The sequence below is a fragment of the Leptonotus elevatus genome, chromosome 16 (genome assembly GCF_054856555.1).
Source record: "Leptonotus elevatus isolate MCC_2025b chromosome 16, RoL_Lele_1.0, whole genome shotgun sequence".
NCBI classification, from domain to species: Eukaryota; Metazoa; Chordata; class Actinopteri; order Syngnathiformes; family Syngnathidae; genus Leptonotus; species Leptonotus elevatus.
Genome location: NC_141254.1, coordinates 16,140,770 through 16,162,005, shown reverse-complemented (window position 1 = coordinate 16,162,005; position 21,236 = coordinate 16,140,770). Strand labels below are relative to the sequence as shown.

General features: G+C 39.9%; 1 protein-coding gene across 5 annotated transcripts in view; it reads right to left on the bottom strand.

Annotated features, from left to right (window-relative positions):
* Positions 1-689: 689 nt before the first annotated feature.
* mink1 (misshapen-like kinase 1) overlaps positions 690-21,236 on the bottom strand; it is a 28,315-nt gene continuing 7,768 nt past the window's right edge. The window contains exons 5-32 of one of the 5 annotated variants that reach the window (XM_086097873.1): positions 20,943-21,033; positions 20,498-20,628; positions 20,357-20,411; positions 19,102-19,180; positions 18,479-18,654; positions 18,308-18,377; positions 17,485-17,695; positions 16,031-16,138; positions 15,414-15,500; positions 13,872-14,048; positions 13,619-13,789; positions 13,147-13,413; positions 12,887-12,966; positions 11,716-11,819; positions 11,531-11,622; positions 11,257-11,280; positions 10,846-10,997; positions 10,651-10,768; positions 10,298-10,414; positions 9,918-10,029; positions 9,646-9,795; positions 9,053-9,196; positions 8,181-8,315; positions 7,970-8,070; positions 7,737-7,886; positions 7,512-7,671; positions 7,291-7,430; positions 690-5,543 (exon numbers count right to left, since the gene is read on the bottom strand). In XM_086097873.1, coding sequence (XP_085953999.1) covers positions 5,460-5,543; positions 7,291-7,430; positions 7,512-7,671; positions 7,737-7,886; positions 7,970-8,070; positions 8,181-8,315; positions 9,053-9,196; positions 9,646-9,795; positions 9,918-10,029; positions 10,298-10,414; positions 10,651-10,768; positions 10,846-10,997; positions 11,257-11,280; positions 11,531-11,622; positions 11,716-11,819; positions 12,887-12,966; positions 13,147-13,413; positions 13,619-13,789; positions 13,872-14,048; positions 15,414-15,500; positions 16,031-16,138; positions 17,485-17,695; positions 18,308-18,377; positions 18,479-18,654; positions 19,102-19,180; positions 20,357-20,411; positions 20,498-20,628; positions 20,943-21,033 — 3,486 coding nt within the window. In that variant the 3' untranslated portion in view covers positions 690-5,459. The remainder of the gene's footprint in view (positions 5,544-7,290; positions 7,431-7,511; positions 7,672-7,736; positions 7,887-7,969; positions 8,071-8,180; positions 8,316-9,052; positions 9,197-9,645; positions 9,796-9,917; positions 10,030-10,297; positions 10,415-10,650; positions 10,769-10,845; positions 10,998-11,256; positions 11,281-11,530; positions 11,623-11,715; positions 11,820-12,886; positions 12,967-13,146; positions 13,414-13,618; positions 13,790-13,871; positions 14,049-15,413; positions 15,501-16,030; positions 16,139-17,484; positions 17,696-18,307; positions 18,378-18,478; positions 18,655-19,101; positions 19,181-20,356; positions 20,412-20,497; positions 20,629-20,942; positions 21,034-21,236) is intronic. The other 4 variants (XM_086097877.1, XM_086097875.1, XM_086097874.1 and 1 more) reach the window with 4 other exon arrangements.

Here is a 21,236-nt window from a genome sequence, read left to right as displayed (position 1 = left end):
GTGGGTGAAACCTAACTTGATTGGTACCTTTTGGCAGTCAGGTTTTTATAGGCAAAATTATGAGTTATGGAAGACACAATTCAGTACAGTAACAAATAAATGTGAAGTGGATCAAAAATAATCATTAAGTACAGTATTTTACATTTCCCCCGCGCCCTTTTCCCACTCAAGTGTTTTAAACGCATGCAAATTGTAACCCTCTGAAGCAGCAGATCGGTGTCGATAAGGTGGCTTGTGGCGCCATCATGCGGCAAAACATCAAAATGCACTCGACTGTTAGAAATGATCAACCGGTATATACAGTTGTTTAAGCTTTTACATTAAAGTTCCAACCCAAAAAGTTGTTCAAGCGTCTCCCAATGACGCATATAAAAAGACGAAAAATAAAAATCGACAGTAGTTTCATCAAAAACAAGAGTAAGGCTTTATATAAAGGTCTTTTTTTATGAATGTTAAAAGGTGGATATGCAGGTTAAATGAAACTTCTGCCATCTAATAAAAAGGGGAAACAATGATCCATTATTTGTAGTAAAGCAATAATTTTCAGACCAATTAAGTGAAATTGGAGATTGTTTCTCTGGCTGGCACACGACGATGGCGATGCAAAATGACCGTTTTAAGGGAATCCAAAGCGTGACAGACCAAATACGATTCAGTAGAAAATCCAGCACAATAAAATGAGACAAATATGAGATGAAGAAGTTTTTATTCTGTATTTAGACATGAACACAATCTTTTCAAAGTTTTAAAGAGCTTATGAAATACACTCTGAAGTTAACCTCTCACAAATAAGAAACACTTGCAAACTTAAACACTGCAATGTTTACAGCCATAAAAGAAAACAAACAAACATTTAGCTTAATATTCAAAAAGTCTCGAGTTCTTGGGCTGCACTATTATTGATTTGCTTCATAAGCTCCTGGAGACAGCGAGCTTTCATCAACTTATCAATGTGTCTAACTCAAAACGGCCATTTTGGGATTCTGTAAAAGCAAAATAAGATTGAGCATCACAGTTACTGATTGTGAAAAGATAACATAGAAAAGCTAGTATCCCCTAAATTGTAGAAAAAAAAAATGTATTGAAATGCAAAACTAGAGTAAAATCCATGAGTGACTCGCCAACCAGCCAACATTTTGGCTGCCAAAGGCCGCAAAATACTTCCTGAAGCCACACTGGATGAATTGATCAAATGCTTGTATTGCTTTTTTTTTTTCTCACACTTTTGTGCATTCCTGACTGTCCAGAAACAATCAATCAATCAATCAATCTCGCGGTCACACGCTTACGTGAGGTTTTGAAGGCTCTGGGCATTAAAATTGGAGACGTGACTAACCAGTGCCGCTTGAGCAGTTAATCACTGCAGGGCCTAAAATAATGAAGCTGGAAAAATAAAATAAAACTTGGAAGCTAGATTTTCTTTTTTTTGAGATGGCAATTAAATACAAATTGAAACTAGGAATGCATGGGCCGTAGAAATCCTCTTGATCACTGGGCCTACTCATTTACGATACTGTAAACCAACCTATCAATCTATCAAAACATAACAAATCTAAATTGAAGACACATTTCAACTTCAAAACCAAAAGCCTTCAAGTGACCTGGCAAACTGTCACGTCTGTGCGATCATACCTGTCCATGCCTGAGAGTATATAAGCAGACAGTGGACTGACTCCCCACCCAAAACCAACCCCACGTCACCTCGTGAGTCTCATCAGACCACAGCCATTAGGTGGTCCGCACGTACAAAAGAAAGGTGACGACTTGCTTGTCCTCCTACCTGACAACCAACTGAAAATATATTGTTACACGTTGTGCTTTGACTAATAGAGCGGCACGCATTTTTTTTTTATATAAATACAAATCCCTCGTAGATAGAAGTACATTCACGGTTATTTCTCAGACTAATTTACTTTTTTTTTTATAAAATAGACTTCTCTAAATATAGTCAGGCTACTTTCCCCATTACATTAGCAACATTGAAGAGTAAGCGCCGACTTGATCTCTGCTGCGACAATCTACGAGCGGACGTCACTAGACACAATTCACAAATATGGCTTTGCTCTATGCTGGCTCCCATTCGAGTCTGGACCGTTTTTTTTTTTTTTTCCTATAGGGGAAGTGGACCCAAAAACTCTTTACAATATATTCTATGCAGCCCTATGAGTCTCAACACTGTATTCTGATTAGCATTGTGCTTGTGGAATACGGGGGGCAGACATTTTGTGAATTACTGTTGATTGGTCGTTAACCTGAGCAACTGTGATGTCATTTTCAGGCGACAAGTGGCAAAATGGCCGCCCCGAGACGGATAAAAATGGGTGGATTTTTGCTGCTTAATTCATACTCCACAATCAATATTCATCAGATTGCCGTGTTCAGGCTAGCCAGAGTGCATAGCTTATATCGTAAAGAAAATGTTTGGGTTGACATTCGCTTTAACTCATTCACTGCCATTGACGGCTATAGACGTCAAAAATCAATTTAAACTATTTTGATTAGTTAAACATTTTTTCCACTTTTAACAAGAGCATGAAAACTTAGAAAAAAATGTTTATTATACATTTAGAACAGATGTAAAATTTGCGATTAATTGTGAGTTAGCTAGTGAAATCATTTTAATGCAGACACCCCTAATTTTTTAATATATTTTTTTAATATATATATATATATTAATAATCAAGTAATTTTGGAGCCATTTTTTAAAAAATGTAAAACTGTCCAAATCCTCTGATTTCAGCATATCTACTGTGACTGATTTCTGTAGTCCTTCATTTAAAAAAAAAGAAAAAAAGAAAAAAAAGAAAAGATTATTAAAAATTAGGGGCGTCAAGCAATTAAAACTTTTAATTTTAATTAATCGAATGACTTCACTAGTTAACGCATGATTAATCAAAAATTGTATAAGTGTTCTAAATGTACAATGAAAAAAATCTAGGTTTTCATACTCTTGTCAACAAAAGTAAAAAAAAATGTTCAACTAATAGAAATTGTTCAAATGGATTTTTGACGTCTATAGCCGTCAATGGCAGTGAATCAGTTAATCTCATATGGACATTAAATTCTAAATTATTGCCAATTTCTGCATCGAATAGTCCTGTTTATGTGCATGTCAATACGCATTTAAATGATTTAAGTGCACTTTAAGGGGCAGATGATGACAATCAATGAGGGTAGAAATTCCGGTTAATAAGAGATTTGGGGGCGAAACTTAAACCCATCCTCTAATATCTTCTAACATTGTTGTCCCAACTCCAAGGCACTGCTTAAACTGTAAACATGGCAGGTTGATAAAATAACCACAGGGGGGGAAAAAAACAACAACATATCAACAGTCCTGTGTGAAATGTAGGCCATGGCACATGATAAGAAAGAAACGCTCTTTAAAAAAAAAAAAAAAAGGGGGCGGGGGTGGAAACAACTTTGATACACTATTAAGAGTTCAATGGCTTACATGCACACTCGAATGCTCGAGCTATTGTACATTTATATATATCTATCACTTTTGGCTTGACAATATATAAACATCTCTTGACTGTCATCACAAAATGTGCCGTAGCGCAACAACCCCATCCTTGCAAAAACCAACAAATCCCTGCTAACTAATAAGCGCTCTGATATCACACAGCCAAACGCTTCATGTCGACAGGACAGCAAAACCTCCTGCAGTGTTTCTATTGCAAACCAGTGTCACTATACAGATAATGGGGAAGTTCAGTCATGTGGTTGGGGGGGGGGGGGGGTCTTCTCAACATAACTCATTCACTGCCATTGACGGCTATAGACGTCAACAATTAATTTGAGCTATTTCTATTAGTTTAACATTTTTTTCTCCAATTTTGTTAAGAGGATGAAAACCTAGAATTTTTTTTATTGTACATTTAGAACAGATAACATTTGCCACTTTATAAACTCACAAATTTACAAGTTTTTTTTTCACTTTATAAAGTCATAAATTGCCACGTTTTTTTCTAGGAATACCCCCTTCCCGAAAAAATAAATTATACATGGCCCTAATACACTGTCTTACTAATAACACAGATCCTCAATGAAAAGAAAAGACAAAAGTGTTTTATGGGCGATGGAGCATATTTCGATCTGTTCTAAATGTAAAAAAAAAAAAAGGTTCTTGGTTTTCACTCTTGTCAACAAAAGTGGGAATTATGTTTTGAACTAATAGAAATAGTTACGTATTTTCCACATTTTAAGGCGCACCTAAAAGCTTTAAATAGGCCATTCATTGAAGGTGTGCCTTATAGTGCGAAAAATACAGTAAAATACATTTTTGACGTCTATAGTCGTCAATGGCAGTGAACGAGTTAAAATCATGTCCTTTGGCCTGTAATCGTCCCCTATTTCGCAGTGTATACAGTACAATGACCTTCAGCCATGTATACTTAAATGATGTCTTTCTATCAGTTCAAAACAAATATCAGCCGCAGTGCACTACTGCTCATAACAGATCCGCACGACAGCTGGAGTATTTCAGAGCAGAGGAGCCCGCTGCACTCCTCCCCAAATGATATCATCACATTGGCTTAACACGATCAGCCACATACACCGACACTCTCCTCAAACAAAGACCGCACAGTAACAGGATATATTGAAATATAATTACAGTAGAGCGAAATCAAGAATACCAGTATTTCAGAATCACTACACATAAATATCAAATTTGTTGTAAATCTCTGGAAAAAAACGTTAGATACAAGTTGGAGGAGACTGATTGGCTCGCCCCAGCTGAAGGAAAAACAAAAACAAAAACAAAAAGCAAAGTAAGACGTTGCACAGCGCAGCCTGTCACAGTACTGCACGGTTATGACTACTTTCTAACTGAAGGCGCGCTTATCTGCAGTGACAAAGACATGAGCAAAAAGCAAGACTCCCAACATCTGCTCCAATCTTGGGACGAGCTGGCCGAAAAACTTGCCTTTAAGCCCGCGTGAAATTCTTGCAAGCTTCGAAAACAACTGGGAGACATAAGCCACAGCACATGGGCGTGCCGCATTTTCGGTGCCATCGCAACCAAGGGAGGCTGCACCAGAGGAGACCTGCAGATGATTGGCTGACTGGCACTATTTACAGTTCAACTTTAACACAAACAGTGTTGGTAAATAACTCCTCCTGTATCCGGAGAACCATCCAGGAATGTACAGTACTTCACAATTAGAAACTGAGCTGTTACGAATGAGTATGGTTCACCAAGTAAACAGTACAGACAAATGCTATAAACAATTGGCGATCAGTGATTTTTCATTATGAGAAATTATGGTTATTGGGGCCATGAAGCTGATCTGAAAACATTAAAAGACTGCTTCTTCTTTTTTATTTTTTAAATCAGAGCTTTTTTTAATCAGTGTCTGTGTTATGTGTGTAAATAAACTACTGCGAATGAGCATGCTCGCCTGCGTGTGTGTAAGAGAACGTTGGATGCACTTCCATCTCCAAATGCTGCCGCTTCACCAGTTCATGATGCAGTTCCTGTTCAAGGTCATGAAGTACACCTGGCTGCTGCCTCCCGACCGCACGGAGGCGAAGAACACCTGAGGGGGGAGAATGAAAGACGGCTTTTGTTGGTATCATTTTAGGCAGCGGTTACTCTAGTACTCACACTTCAGACTTACTCTGTAGAAGGACAGATACTTTTAAGTACTGATTTAACTTAACTCTTTGACTGCCAGACGTTTTCAGAAAAGGGATGCAGTCAGTGCCAGCCGATTTAAACATTTTGACTGATCTTTCAAGGTCCACAGAAAATGTTCTGTTTGGACTATGGAAACACATACTACCAAATGAAAGATTGAACTTTCATCTTGCACGCAGGGGAGCGTTTCACAAAAAGAAAAACTGTCGTTGAAACATCCACATATTTGTAAATAGCACCACAGTTGCACACATTTGTAAATAGTTTGCCAAATTGTTACACTGTTGAATGTAAATAAACTTATTTTGCTTTCAAAAAACACTTTTTCATTCTTGGTGGTAGTGTTTTATAGAAGTAAAGCACTATTTAGGTGTTTGTGGCATCATTCATGGACAAAAAGAAGTGTAAAATTCACTAGAGTGCATGAAATAATATCGTTTCACTAAAAGCTTGATTTCTCCTTATTTTGGTCCAAAACAACCGCATTTGGGTCAAACTAACCATTTTCTATTGTTGATTACTAAAGAACGGAATAAGGTAGAAACAAACATTTTTTTTCTGATGAAAGATGACATTTCAATCTTATGTGTGTTTCCATAGTCCAAACAGAACATTTTCTGTGGACCTTGAAAGATCAGTCAAAATGCTTAAATCGGCTGGCACTGACGGCATCCCTTTTCTGAAAACGTCTGGCAGTCAAAGAGTTAACGTCCTCAGCGCCCCTCCGTAGGTTTTTACTAAACGTTTTATAACGTTTATGGCGGTCAAAGAGTTAAAGGGGAATCCAACATTTCGTGGCAATAATATGTTATATGTGATCTCACTAGTCTGAACATGACATTCTGATTAATATTACATTTGTGGAATATGAGTTATGCAGCAAAATCTAGCCGTTTTTAATCCATCTCAGGGGGCGGCCATTTTGTCACTTGCTGTCGACTGAAGATGACATCACAGTTGCTCAGGTGTCAGGCTTTAGAAAACAGGTGAGCTGATTGGTCTTTGCCTGAGCCATGAGCAACTGTGATGTCATCTTCAGTCGACAGCAAGTGGCAAAATGGCCGCCCCCCTGAGATGGATAAAAACGGCTAGATTTTTGCTGCTTATCTCATATTCCACTAACGCAATGTTAACCAGAATGCCATATTCAGACTAGTGGAGCTGCAAAGAACATATTGTCAAGAATTAAATTTTTTGGGTTGAGTTCCCCTTTAAATGGACTAATACAAAAGTAAAAATTAATTTAATAATTTACCTTTTTCAAACCGAATTATTCATTAAAAATAGAACAAATCACTTTAGATGCATCTGAAGAAAAATGCCACATTTACTGTAACCTACTGACAAGTTGATTCATATTGTAAAATGCCAAAGTAATTGCGTCATACCTTCGTAAACTGAGCTTTATCATAACAAATCAAGTCACAATCTCACGGATTTGAACCGAATTGTTCCACTCTAAAAGGAACCATCCTTGAATTGTATCACACCAATTTTTACTGGAAAGATTAACACCTCTTATTGGACATACTATTAAAACGTGTTCTCGAAGCTTTACTAATGTAAAATGGCTAAAAAAAATATTTCCAGTAACAAGTATTTGTATTTTGTGAGTCCCACCACCGAATTGTGTTCTTATTTCTTACCTTGTCATTCCTCTCACAAAGGAACTTCAGCCTCTGAGCTCTCTTGTGCATGAAGACGCCGTCCAGGTGTCCAGTCTCCACAGAACGGATCTCAATGGCTTTTTCTCCCCAGCCCATGATCTGATTGGAGCAGATATGGGCTGCAAACGAAAATGATAACACAAAGTTGACAGCGGGTCGATTCAAGCTGGCGAGTCCCATCTTTTCACATTATTCCGTACCAACAGAAGTCGGCATTTCCCCCCACTGCAGGACCACATCCTTGATGATGCGTCCATATGTGTTGACATAGACGCCCTCATCCTCATAGCACAGAAGCATCTCCATGCCGTCGGAACTGGGCAGGAACACGATTGCGTGCGGCGTCACGTGGCTCTGGATCTGTTTGCGACCAAAGGGAATTTGGGTTGGGTTTGAAATCTCGGGTCAAACGCCGCACAACTCACATGAACCGGGATGTATATGTCGTAATTGTTTCCGGAGTCCACGTCGATGGCGTGGAAGCCAGCGCAGGAACCGTAGATGACCTTTAACCTCTGACCCTCCTCGACAGTCAGGTCCACAAGGACCGGCCTGTGTGGCAGGTCTGCAAATGACTGGTAAAGGGGAGGGTGTTTGCAGGAAGTAAATAAAAACAAAAAGATATAAATACGTGATCCCGTGTGACTGCTCATACTACCTTGAAGGCCATGAATTTGTGATAAGGCTTGGGCGCCCAAGCATACACTTCCACAGCATTCTTCAAAGCAATCACCAGGAACTTTATCCTCTCATATTTCACTAGAGGGAGCAACCACAAGGGCATGTGATAGCGCGCATACTCAAAATCAATAATCCACCGAATGCATTTATGAGAAGTTGCCACAAGCAATAATAAGTCTGTCACTCACCGACTTTGTAGTGCACGCAACCCTCCATCTCACCCACAGTGGTCCAGCCTTGCTTCTTCTCCACTTCAGGGTCATTGTGGAGGATCTTATTCCTCAGCCAGGCCAGGTAGTAGACACGCACCTTGTTTTTCTTGCCTTCAGTGGAACAGTAGAAGATTACGCTTAGGACTAGACTTCTGTTTTCCAAGTCTATGATCACGTTTCTGGAATCGTGATAAGCACTAGAAAATTCCAGTAAGAATTTTGAATGGGACGGCTGAGTATTGCTAAGTTCAAAGCCGCGCATTTGGTGAATAGTTTCAAGTTGTAATGTTTTGAACAGACTGAGTGATGTGGACATTATAGGTATAAACTCCAACTTTAATTTTTTTTTAGCTTCTACTTAGAAATTCTGAAGAAAAAAATAGGAGGGTCAAGTTGAACACTTTAAAGATGGAATGGTTTGAATCTGCAAAATAAGGAAGAAAAAAAAAGCTTAATTTGGTTTAAAGTTTGAACCATTCGAATTGGTCAAAAAATTTAGAAATTAGAAGAAAAAAAAGGAATCTTAATTTTGGCTTTTATTTTATTTTATTTTAAAAGATGTGGTAGGAATAAGCTGAATGTTTAAAAAAAAAATTAGATGGTGGGAATTTTTATTTTGAATTCATTGGTGTGGATATGCTAAACTGTGTGCATAATTCTGTCTGGGTAAAAAATCTGAATAAAGCACACAGAATAGTAATACGGGCTGCTTGCTTTACAAACAGTGCCACTGTTCACAACGCAGGATACAAAATGCAAGTTGGTTCAAGTTCAATTGGACAACACAAGCCGGCATGTCCTCAAAGATCTTACATCCAAACCCAAATGCAGCAAGCAGCATTATTGACCTGAAATGGTGATGAGCAGGTTCAGGCCCTCCAAAACGTCCATCTGCTGGAACCTGCGTGAGTTGATGAGTGAATAAACTTTGCCCTGTCCACTGCGGTCCAGCAACTTCAAGCCATTCTCTGTCCCCACCAACAGGTTCACACCTAGAGACACACAGTTTGTTAGACGTCTTCTGGACGGTCAGTTACTAAATCAGGGAATTTCATGTAACAGGTTTTACAGTTGCCAGATGAAAATATCTTTGAAATAAAGTAGTTCCACTACGATTTCAAATCAGAAACTTAGAACTCTCAATCAGGCGGTGAGATGCTACTTATGCTAAACAGCTTTTGCGAAAAGGTCAAAGGAGCTGGAATAGATTTGAATAAAAACACTGATAATACAAACAGATGTACTTTGTTCTCTCATGGAGAGTTATTTGTGTCACAGAGTGAGCAACACAAAATCTTCATGTCATGTGATGCATGCTAGTTTCGGTCATGTTTGTGAGCACCACAACTCGTCGACTGATTTCCACAAAACTTGGATGGCTGAGGAATGCAGTATGAATAATTCATACTAAACAATATTCGGTTTCTGGTATCCCCCTCACCCCAAAGCGCCGCACACAGGATCTCAGAGTTGAACCTCTTCTTGTACTTTCGGATCTCTGGTGTGTCAGTAGGGGGGCGTGTGTTGGTGGGATTCACATTCACCATGGAACCTTTCCTCACCTCCATCTTCAGCTGTTCAAACCTTGAGCCTAAATATAATAGGGGAATTAGGAGGGTTTGATTAGATCAAGGAATACAATTTGACAAACAAAGATTGATGAATAAATCATTTATATTGCACTTTTGTAACAAACACTGAAAACAGACTCACTGGTAACAGAAATGTTATCCCCGGTACCTCCCGGTGTCTGGTACATTCCAAGATCCACAAAGGTGGTGAAGGAGGACTTGCCAGGTGCCTTGACCAAACATCTGGACTGATACTAGTGGAGAAGAACATGGATGAGTGCTAGAAAGAATTTCCTTGAGGGGAAAAAAAATGTATGGCGTAAATAAAGCAATACAATTTGAGGTTCAACCCGCATATTACAATGTGTACGTTTGTATTGATAAACCTCAAATTACTATTATCAAACTTGCTGTCAAATTCCACATCCTATGTGAAGTAGCAGGGGATGCAGTACTGTATATACAGAACACATAAAAAGTAACCCGCGTATTTAGGGCTGATATACTTAGCATCTCTCTTACATCATAGACAGAGTCCTTCCCTGGGGATGAGTGAGTGGCGGAATCAGTGGGGGAGTGGGAAGGCTGGACCACATCTGGTAAGTTAGTGTATCCATTGTGGCTCCTCTTTTCTGGGGTCTTTCAAATACAAGAACAAGCATACAAATTATATTATATATAGCCAAAAAAACTACTTTGGAATCTGATAATATACTGAGCAAAAATTAAAACTTGTTATCCAATTTATATTTACATCAAATGGACCAAGTCAACAAACTTGTCTTGCTGGTTATAAGTGTTTGCCGTGAATTCCAGTGACTATTTCATTTAGCTCACGGTGCATTTTCAGCTTCGTTCCACACGCCCCAGCTCACCCTTTGTACCAACATGGTCTGATCTCCGTAACCTCCAGCTTGCTCCCCTTCCGCCTCCTCGCCCTCGTCTTCATGAACCACCATGGTGTTGACTGAATCGGTGTCTGCGTCCCTGTGACTGAAATCAAATGGAGGGTGAACACTTTTTTTTTTTGTCTCCATTTTCACAAGTTCCCTGTGTATTGACAATATTACCGATCAGTGGGACTCTCCTCCTCTTCTATTCCTTCTCCGTTTTCACTCTCCTCGCTACTTTCACTGCTCTCCGAGGAGGAGGAGTAGTCATTGGCTTTGACTGGGGGCCTCGGTTGCTCCTCAGCACGCTCTTTGGCATAAAGGCCATGATCCTGGAATGTTTATCGCCATTAATTTGCATGCAAAACTAACTGAATTATGATACATTGATCAAGTGAGAACATAAAATGAAGATCACATGATGATATTTTATTGACATTCAACGTCCTTCATCTTAAAACGTTCAGCGTAACAGTCATACTAAAACTTCCTTTATGTGTGACCAAAACATGCACAACATGCAACTCAAATGTTTCTATTCACAAGTGAATGCAGATGAATGAACACAGAACACACTCAGTAAGTACTAACCTCTCCTATAGCTCTCTTGTAACTCTACAATAGCGGTAATGTCAACACGGATTTAGGAGGAGGGACAGCATGATGTGGAACAAGTCAAAGAGGAACGTTTAGGTTAGGAGAAAATATCCAATTAAATGTTAATATGCAGTCCATGATCAAACTGAAGACATGCATGTAATTATTTTATTTAAAAAAAAAAAAATTGTAACCAGTATTTCGCTGACACAAATTCATCAATGTTAGCATCTGCGTTAAAAGTAGTGGATGACACTGTATCACTTACAGCAGGACGCCCTGGGCGAGAAGAGGTGCGAGACTCCCCGGGCTTCTGACGACTATCATGGGATATAATGGGTGAGTCTATTTTGGAGGAACCTGAAAATGATAGCGGTTCATGTCGTTATGACTTCATGAAGTTATGGATGAAACTTGGAAGGACAGACAGTCTTTCAGGACAGAAGGACTCACTGAGGATGCGATGCCTTTCCAACGAGCCCGTCTGTGGCAGATTAGATATGATGCCAATACTATCTCCTCGCTCCCAGCGATCGTTTCGGCTGAGATCTGGATTACTGCGCAGAGGATACCATTAGTCTCAAATCGCTATAAAACCCCACTAAAGTAATGAGAGAAAAAACGATTCCTTTAGAAATTGCGCGCGAACGCTGAGACACAGCAAAGTCAAGAACTTGAACGACATGGTCAGTTGATCACACCTAGTAGAAAAGTTGCTAAACAAGTGATTGTGCAATTTGGTATATGCAAGCCAATCATATCAAACAGCTGTAATCAAATATCCCGCCTTGAAGATAACAGCTCAGCTTTGATCATACATGTATAGGGAGTCGAGTTACGACGCACTCGACAGCCACACCTTGTCCGCCATTTTGTTTCCAGTGTTTCCGCCTAGCTAGTGCTAACGCTTGTTTGCGTTTGTGCACCGGGAGTATCTTTAGCTTTTCCATCCACAAATAAGCAGTAATGGTAAGTACAGGATCTTATTTTTTATAGTAATGTATTTTAGTTTTTTTTATACAAATTATTTTGATGTAAATTTTGACTATCGGTGAAATCTGACTTACGTGGAAATTCAGGTTACGTCGCCAGCGTAAGAACGGAACTCGTTCGTAACTCAAGGGACTCCCTGTATCCATTTTTGGGATCCGATGGAGTCACTATGCCACACATTGATCTGATGCCTGAATTATTTATTTTTAAACATTATGTATCCGTTTTAGATCATAACCCTTACATTTGGTTAGTTTTTTTGCAACCCCGCCATCTAAAACCACGAAATGAAAGTAACAAATATTTGATAATAGTTAAATAGAGATACCAATGTTGGGTAATGCTGAGAATTCAACTGCCATTTTTATTTGCAGTGGGGTAAAAAAAAAAAAAAAAAAAAAAAAAGTATGGCCAATAGGAAGTCTATGGGAAAACTGGCCAAATACTTTTTTGCCCCACTGTACATTTTTCTTTTACCGCATTTGAAGCAACTAACAATTTCCCATTCTCAGGTTGTAAAATGCTTAGAATTTAGAATTTTTTTTTGCAGAACCCTAGTGCCAAAGATTGACTCTTACCATTTAATTATTGGAACTAAAGAATTAAAGATTCATTTGGGTGTGCAAGGTACCTGGCTCTCACTGGATGCCGAATGCCAGAAGTCAGGTTGGTGTTGAGGGCTGTAGCAATTGATGCTGTTCTCTGGGGAATCTGAGGGTTGAGATTCATTAGTAGCAAGTAATGATAAATACAAATTAATAAACGTTAATACATACAATAAGAAAGAACAGGTTTTAACTATCAACAAAAATATATTGCTGAATTACAATCTTTGTTAATTTGCCAAATGTAATCCACATCCATATGTACTATAACTATGCCATATCTCACCTTTGGTGGGAGTTCCACATCTGGCAAGCGGATCCAGGGCCCACGATCGTCTCTGATCTGGTGCGCCTGTGGTGCAGGGGTCTCAGACGTGGGGTCAGAGTTCTGACGCACCAGCTCTCTGGAGTGGATAGGTCGGGGTGCGGGGGCGAGGGAGGGGTCCTGGGTAGGGAATGCGGACATGGTCTTAGTAGGCTGGTCGCACAGAGACTGGGAGCGTGGGACAGGGGCAGCGTAAGGCTTTAGTGGAACCAAGTGAGCCATCTGGAACTTTAGGGTGGCAGCAGGAGCACAGGATGACGGCGCAGGCCCAGAAAAGAGTGCAATCCCAGTGAAAAGGTCAAGCATTTGAGGAAAGAAGAAAAAGGTTTGTGTTAAAAAGGGTAGCAGATGAAGCATTTCAGTGTAAAGTAGTCCCAGAAAAATGAAGAAAGATGTCTTAATGCCGGATTTGCAAACAATGGCTATCACCAACCTTGCCCTGGCCGCCTTGAGGTTCAACAGGCCTCTGCATTGGGGGGGTCTGAGCAGACTGAGACACTCCCGACTGGCTGATCGACTCTGAGCGAGACTGGATGGCAGTGTCAGAAACAGTGGTGCAGATTTTTGGGGAGCCCTGCCTGTTGAGCTTACTTCGCTCCTCCACCTGGCGCAAGTACGACACAGAAGGGATGAAGGTAGTTTGTATACTGCAGGTTGAGAGCACCTGCAGTTTCTCGTCGTTCTACCTCACGGGCCCATGTGGGTTTGTTGTTGGGCTCCAAGTTCTTGTTATAGTGGTAGAGTTGGGGCTTCTTTTCCTGTTGCTGCTGCTGCAGAGACACCAAGTAAGCATGCTCCTGTTGAAGCTGCCTCTGCAGCCGCTCTGACTGACGCTGCTCCTCCAGCTGCTTACGCTTATACTCCTGAGCAAAGAAACAAACTGCAGTCAGCGTGCTGTTGGACACAGCCAAGACTGCTCAGCAACAAAAATAAATAAATAAAAAAAAAAAATAAAAAAAAAAAACACAGCAAGTGATTCCATTGACTGGCAGAGGTTTCGCATTTTTAGGGGTACCCACGCCCGACTTTTAATTCATCATCCAGTTTGTACGCTTGTATCTATTTCTTTTGCTTCGCATATCATGTGGTACAATAAATACAGTGTGAGTGCGAGTCAGTGAACTTATTGGTTTTTAATTGTGAGTTTTAAGCTACGTGCGTCACTGAGACGTTTGATGGTCGTTTCTGCGAGGCAAGGAATGCTGAAGGAGTGAAAACAAATTCAACCATGAGTCACTTGCCAAGCATACTTTGCAATTACAGTCATCCTGAATGTTTGAAGAATTTGACATATTCTAACAATCTGCAAAATGGCCTTCTTGGTATTTGATTGCTGATAGAGCACAGGATTAAAAGTCAACTCTCTCATATGGTCCTCGTACATATGAAAAGAGTAATTTAAGAAGCATGTACCTTAATGCCGAGATTACGGAATGTTTGTATTTAGGAAAAACATGTACACTCAACAACCACTTTAGGTTCACATGCATAATGTAACATCAAATTCAAGAGATAAAGAAAATTATGCGTTCACAATGACAATACTCAATTTTGACTGACAGTCAACAAAGGGATACTTGGTTGGAACTATGTTTATAATTAGAGACTGTTTATAATTAGAGACGAGCAAGAACCGATACAAGATATCGGGCCTTATTTAAAGGTATCGGTACTCGCACGTTATCGGCCGCCCTCGTCTTACGATCAGGAACTAAAGTCGTACATGTCTGACAGATGCCTATTCATTAAGATTTATAACCAAATATTGTATTCATATGTTATTGTTTATTTATTTATGTAAATGATGTATTTTATGAACACATGGGAAGAAAATAATAGAAACTGCCATTCAATTATTTCAGGCAATTTAAAGGAAAAACACCTCTTTAAATGACTGGTATCTATCTTTCTTTTTCTATATCAAAAGTAGTAAAGGTATGTAGTAGGTCACTGTTTAACTTATTGAGAACTATTTCTAATTTCTACCAGTTATGTTACTAAAAAGGTAGTCAAAATATGAATTGTAAACTATTGACTAAAAAAGAAATAAAAATTACATTGAAATTGATTATCTTGTAAATTGCTAAAGGATGATGTTCTAGCTTTCATTCCATTAGGAACCAATTGTGAACCTAATAGTGTCCAGTGAGCGTGTCGTCTACTTGTGACATTAACTATCAGTAAGTCTGACCCAAACATGATCACCCAATAGTAAGGGGACTATTTACCATAAGCAGTGCCTGCTCCTGAAGCAGCTGCTGCTGAAGGATTTCTAGCTGCCGCTGTTCTTCTTCTAACTTATGTCTTATAAACTCCTGAGGAGAGGCGAGGGGGCAGGGAGGACAGGAATAAAGGTGTGAAAGGAGAAAGCAAATATGAGAGGAGGGGGGGAGGACGCAATCAGAACAGTTATGTAACATTGATTTCAGTAAACAGGAACCACATGATACACTGGCAAAAAAGTCAACAATTTTAAAACGGATACAAAATAAGCACCATTGCTGCTTGGGAATTCAATGCAGAAAAATCAAAAGCGAGCATTCAATATATGATCATTGTTGAGAGAAATTCATAATAGCAAAAGAATGATGTCAGTCAAATAAACATGACATGCTAGTGATTGTGATTTGATAGCAGACAGTTTCATAGGGGAGACAGGAAACGGAAAATAGAGACAGCGCTCACCCACAGAAAACTCATCTCTGAATAAATACACTAATTTGAACCCTTGCTGCTATGGCAACCTACTCATGGAATTTCACCACTTGCGCTGTGTTGCTGTACGACACGCCCACACGTCACCCCAATTGGCTGACTGTGGCGCTTCTCCCCCATGGTTGGTTACCTGCTCCCTTTCAGCCAACCTTCTATCCTCCTCCCGTCTCATATCGTCGAGTCTCCGATGGGGACCTTTTTCTTGCTGCCTCACCATCTCTCTCTCCTTTCTCTGTTGCTGGGAGAGAGAGGGGTGACAGGAAAGAGAGAAATGAGCACAGGGGCAACGTTTGCACAGGAGAATTTATAATGGTAGCCTGCTTAGGAGTAGAACCGCCCACATTTTTGCGCAGGGAATGTAAAACCGAATAGAGATAGACATTCTGTCAACTGCACATGCAAATTCACAAGACATATTGCATTACTAATCTTAGAAACACTTTTTTTTTTTTTACTTGAGGGATATTACATTTTGCCAAATTTATTGCTAGCAGTTTATTATGAACACATTGGTACAGTATAATGTGTTCGATTCCTAGATATGGCAGTCACCAAATTTAAGATTTAAGGCATCCTTTAAGTAAGCAGGCGCCCTCTATTGGTACATGAAAGAATCAGGACCTAAGTACAGTTAAGTCGTATTTAACTTTGGAGTCATACATTTGCATTTTTTCCACAAGTGCTTAATTCAAAATATTTAGGTACAAAATGTACTTTTACGTATAACACATTTTAATTGAGTCATTAAGTATTATTTTCATATTTAAGCTGTTCAACGTTTGGCTCTGTCCTTATAAGTGCAGTGTTAATGATCAAACTGCATGCCATTGGCGAAACAAATATGACCTGTCTTACTTTTGATAAAACTTTTTAAAATGTTTATTTTATTTATGGTGATATTTGCCAACAGGTGGCAGCAGAGTATAAGAGATCAACCAGGGCCATGTTAAAACAAGCTGATTTCCCCACAGTTCGAAACAGATTTGTGACTAATGATGAAAATTAACTATATTCTAATGCTAATTGCTGCAAAACGGAAACAGATAGGAATATACTTTTTTTTCTGATGAAAGAAGGGACTCTAATCTTTCTTTTGGTAGGTTCCATGTTTTTATAACAATAGAGCACAATATTCTGTGGGCCTTGCAAAATCAGTCAAAATCCAGTAAAAACAGTCAGGAGCAAAGGGGATTGCTTCAGTGAGAATGGCTGGGAGTGAATGAGTTTAGGGCTATATAAATAAACTTGACTTGAACTTGGTATGAGTATTTTTTTATGTGGTACATAGAAGTCAGATAGGCAGTCGGCATAAAGTGAATTTCAGGGATCGTTTTTTAAAATATTTTTTTATGGTGTTTCACATTATGGAATGTTAGTATTAAGCTGGCAGATTTTCCTAGACAAAATGACAGTATCTGGTTTGGTGCAATCTATCCCCCTCTATAAAATGGGGTTCACTGTATATCTCCAAAAGCTCATGCAACATTTGATGCTTTGTTACGAGAGGCATGGTTCTAACGAGACCTGCCTTCAAATAACCTGCTGGCAATTGGTGCTATATAAATGAAACTGACTTGACATTACCTCTTCCAGTCGTCGACGCTGCTCTTTTTGCTCCTCAATGCGTTTCTGTCTGTCATGCAGCAGTTGCCTCTTGTGTTCTTCGGGGTCCCTGCGCTGAGCGGCAAGTTGGGCCTGCTGCCTCTTGTGAGCCTCCGAACGCTCCTTGTTCTCCTGTTGGAGACGCTGGAAGTCCCGACGCAGGGTGGACTCTCCAGGCACATTGAGGATTGAACTGGTGGTCAATAATGAAAAGGCGAATGAGACAAAGTAAGGGGTGTTTATTCACAAATCAGGGATGGATTGATAGTCAGTTTTGTTTGAAAGGAAACTGACAACCATCCAAGGGCTTAATTATGTACCAAACTAGGTTGCTGCCTAAATGGGCAGCCTTAAACAGTGAACCCCCAACTATATTGCAGATTTTTTTTAAGCGATCGTTTTAAAGTTGTTGTTTTTTTACAGTACTATATAGCCAAGAACAAATTTAGACTTACACACTTGATGTGGAATAACACGTTGTGCTAGCACTGAGCTACTGGAAGACATGCAGCAAAATAACAGATTTTTGTTTCCCAGGTCCCCAAACAAACTCCAGCAATATTCATTTGTTCCACATAGCAGAGAACATATGCCCGAGTTTTCCCTTAGTGCAGTCAGTTTCGGCGGTCTCCATTTGCACACTAAGTTTTTGACAGTACAACACTGTCGCAAAATTAACTAAAAGTGCAATTCAGCAATAACTTTTTGAAAATGTAATGTTTTGTTAAATGCCGACAAAAAATAAACAAGCAAACAAAAAAAATCACACAGGAAGCAGAGTTGTAAAAAAAAAATAAATAAATACCTTGACTCTCTGTCATCGCTTCTGTTTTCATCATCTTCATCACTACCACTGTACTCATATTCCGTCTCCTCTGTGATGAAAATCAGAATAAGGGTCAAAGACGCAAGATCATCTATGTAACGGACACGTCAACTCAGCGATTGCCAGTTCTTCCCCATTTCGTCGACTGACCTTTCTCGCCCCGTTTTTTGCGCGTCCGGTCAATGTGGTCTTTGAGCTGAATGCGGACCTGGCGCTCAGTAGGCTGGTCCCTGATGAAGGAATGCTTGAGCAGCTGCTCCGTGGATGGTCTGCTGGGATAAGTCTTCACAAGGCAGGCCTCGATAAAGTCGATAAATTTCTTGGACCTGCGAGTAAGTTTGTTAGTGCTAGGAGGTTGGGATCCATTGATCCACTAATTTACCAAGCATGCAGCATAGAAAATCTGGTTATTTTCTTACTTCGAAGAGCTTGAAATCAAAACAAGATTTAAAAAAAAATAAATGCAGGTCAATTTACCATGTCGGTGTCAAGAATTAGTTGCATAATATGTTGGTACAAGTGGTTGTGAAGTCAAAAGCGGACAATTGTTTTTGGTGGTGCTGAAACATACCACTACTGTGTAGAAGCAATGAGGTATTTACAATTGCATACCTACCATTTTACTACCATGAAGCTTGACAAATTGTTACGTAACATACTATGAAAACAATGTCTCCTCATACTGAATGCCAGCACAACTTTTTTCCCTCGTTTTTTCTGGTGTCTGGTAAAAAAAATGCATATTCTTATGAAAACAAGAGCATTTAACTCACCACTTTTTTGATTTTAGTTTAGGAGGAGGATTCCTGGGAATCAGGAAAAGGGCTCTCATTGGATGCATGTCACACAGTGCTACAAAAAGAAATACAACATGGTAGGATGTGCTATTGCATAACCCCAAAACAATCATCAATTAACATGGAAAGATAAGACAAGACAAACTAGACTGTCATATTTTCCAGCACGCAGTTGCTTGAAAATAAAAGCAGCAATCAATGAATGCAAAGATTCTCAAACATGGGCACAGCTGGTGTTATCCAATCTTCCCCGATGCCTCAGGCTTATTGTTATACTGAATGTAAAAGCAAGGACCATGAGTCATTTTGTTCCCAGCGTAGGTAGGTTGCTAAACCTGACTGGTTAGCTTTTATGTTTCACAGAACAGTACAGTACATACACACTATTGTGAGGCTGCCTATTGAAAATCGGCTTGCCATATGATGGCAAAAGACAATGACAAAAGGAAAACTAAGGACAATTACGAATGATTTCAAGACACATGCCTTCATGAGCAAAGTTGACCTCTTTTAGCCCTTCATTGCGCTCCTGAAAGCTGCACTGTGGGGAACCAATTCAAGCCATGCTAAATCGATAAATTATCAACGCAGTTCCAGTTTCAATACCAATAAATAACAACTTCTGGAAAAAAAAGTGATCTCTTGCTATTCTAGTGTCCAAATCAACACTGTAGTTCAAAAAAGAAAAATACTGACTCATGACAACACAATATAATAACATTTTACTCTTCATGACTACCAAATAAACATTGAACAAACAATCCAATATTCTTGTGTTTAACAGTGTTGGTTGGATCTGTTGAAACTTAACTGAAAGTAGTGGTAAGGCGATCAAACATTTCAGAAATAAACAGCTTGTAAAATTGTGCTCAAGCATTATAGCTTACTTAGCGATTAAGTATGACGTCCTCAAAATAAGATTACGTAAGGTCATTCAGTCTTGCTGTGAACACGGTTGGCCATGAACAATTTGAACCAGATCTGTGATTAATTGCACAAGCAAGCTCTCCCTGCAAAGCAGACCGGAGCTATCGGTGCAATCAGCCTCCACAGGCGGCGTGCCAGCTCACGACTACACTCGCTTGATTGCAATGAGTCAAGCTGTCCATCCGAAGACAATAAAACTGCATCGACTCATTCCCAGGGAGCTTCGAGACTGTGAGCTCGCCGTTGACTCAACCGCATAGGTAAAAGTGTGTATTCAACCCAATTAATGAATGACTTGACTTACGCGGCGCTCCTTCGGCCATTTCAATGGCGGTGATCCCCAAGGACCAGATGTCACTCTGGGGGCGGGAGGGAAGAGGACGACACTTCAGTCTCTGGCTTTCAAATCCTCATAAAAGCGCACACAATTCAGAGGCGCTGTTACCCTGTAGTCGTAGGTCGAGTCGGGGTTCTCGTCGCAGGCAATGACTTCCGGCGCCATCCAGTAAGGCGTACCAATGAAGGTGTTTCTGCGCCCCACCGTCCTGTCTAACTGAGCACTGACTCCAAAATCAACTGCACACAGGAGGTGAGACATTGAGTTGCGCTACAAATTATTAAGCAATGCTGTTTTTGTTCATTTTATTAAACAGTCAATAAGATTCTCAGTAAAACATTCTTGATCATTATTATTAATTACATTTGACTTCTACAACATTGCTGTCATCCATCAGGCCAAAGCCTCAAACGTCCAAATTTGGTCGCCCCCCCCACCCCCCCCCCGCCACTGAGGCATCCTGAAAAGTGACAGTTTTGGAGACGCAAGGTTTCCACCTAACACCAGCAAAATGCAAAAACTTTATACAATGGCCAATCACTTTCAAGCATACCAAGTTTGACTTCTGCGTTCTCTGTGAGCAGAACATTCTGGCCCTTTATGTCTCTATGGATGACTTTGTGGGTGTGAAGGTGGGAAAGACCCTGAACACAAAGAGAAACAAGACAAACTATTACCATCTCTTGTGATACATTTATACCAGGAGTCACTAACACTGGTCCTCGAGGACACCACCTATCATGCACGTTTTGGATGTTTCCCTCCTCCAACGCACCCCCGATTCAAACGATCAAATCTGATAGTATGAATCTGGTGTGTTGGAAGAGAGATACATCAAAAACTTGCT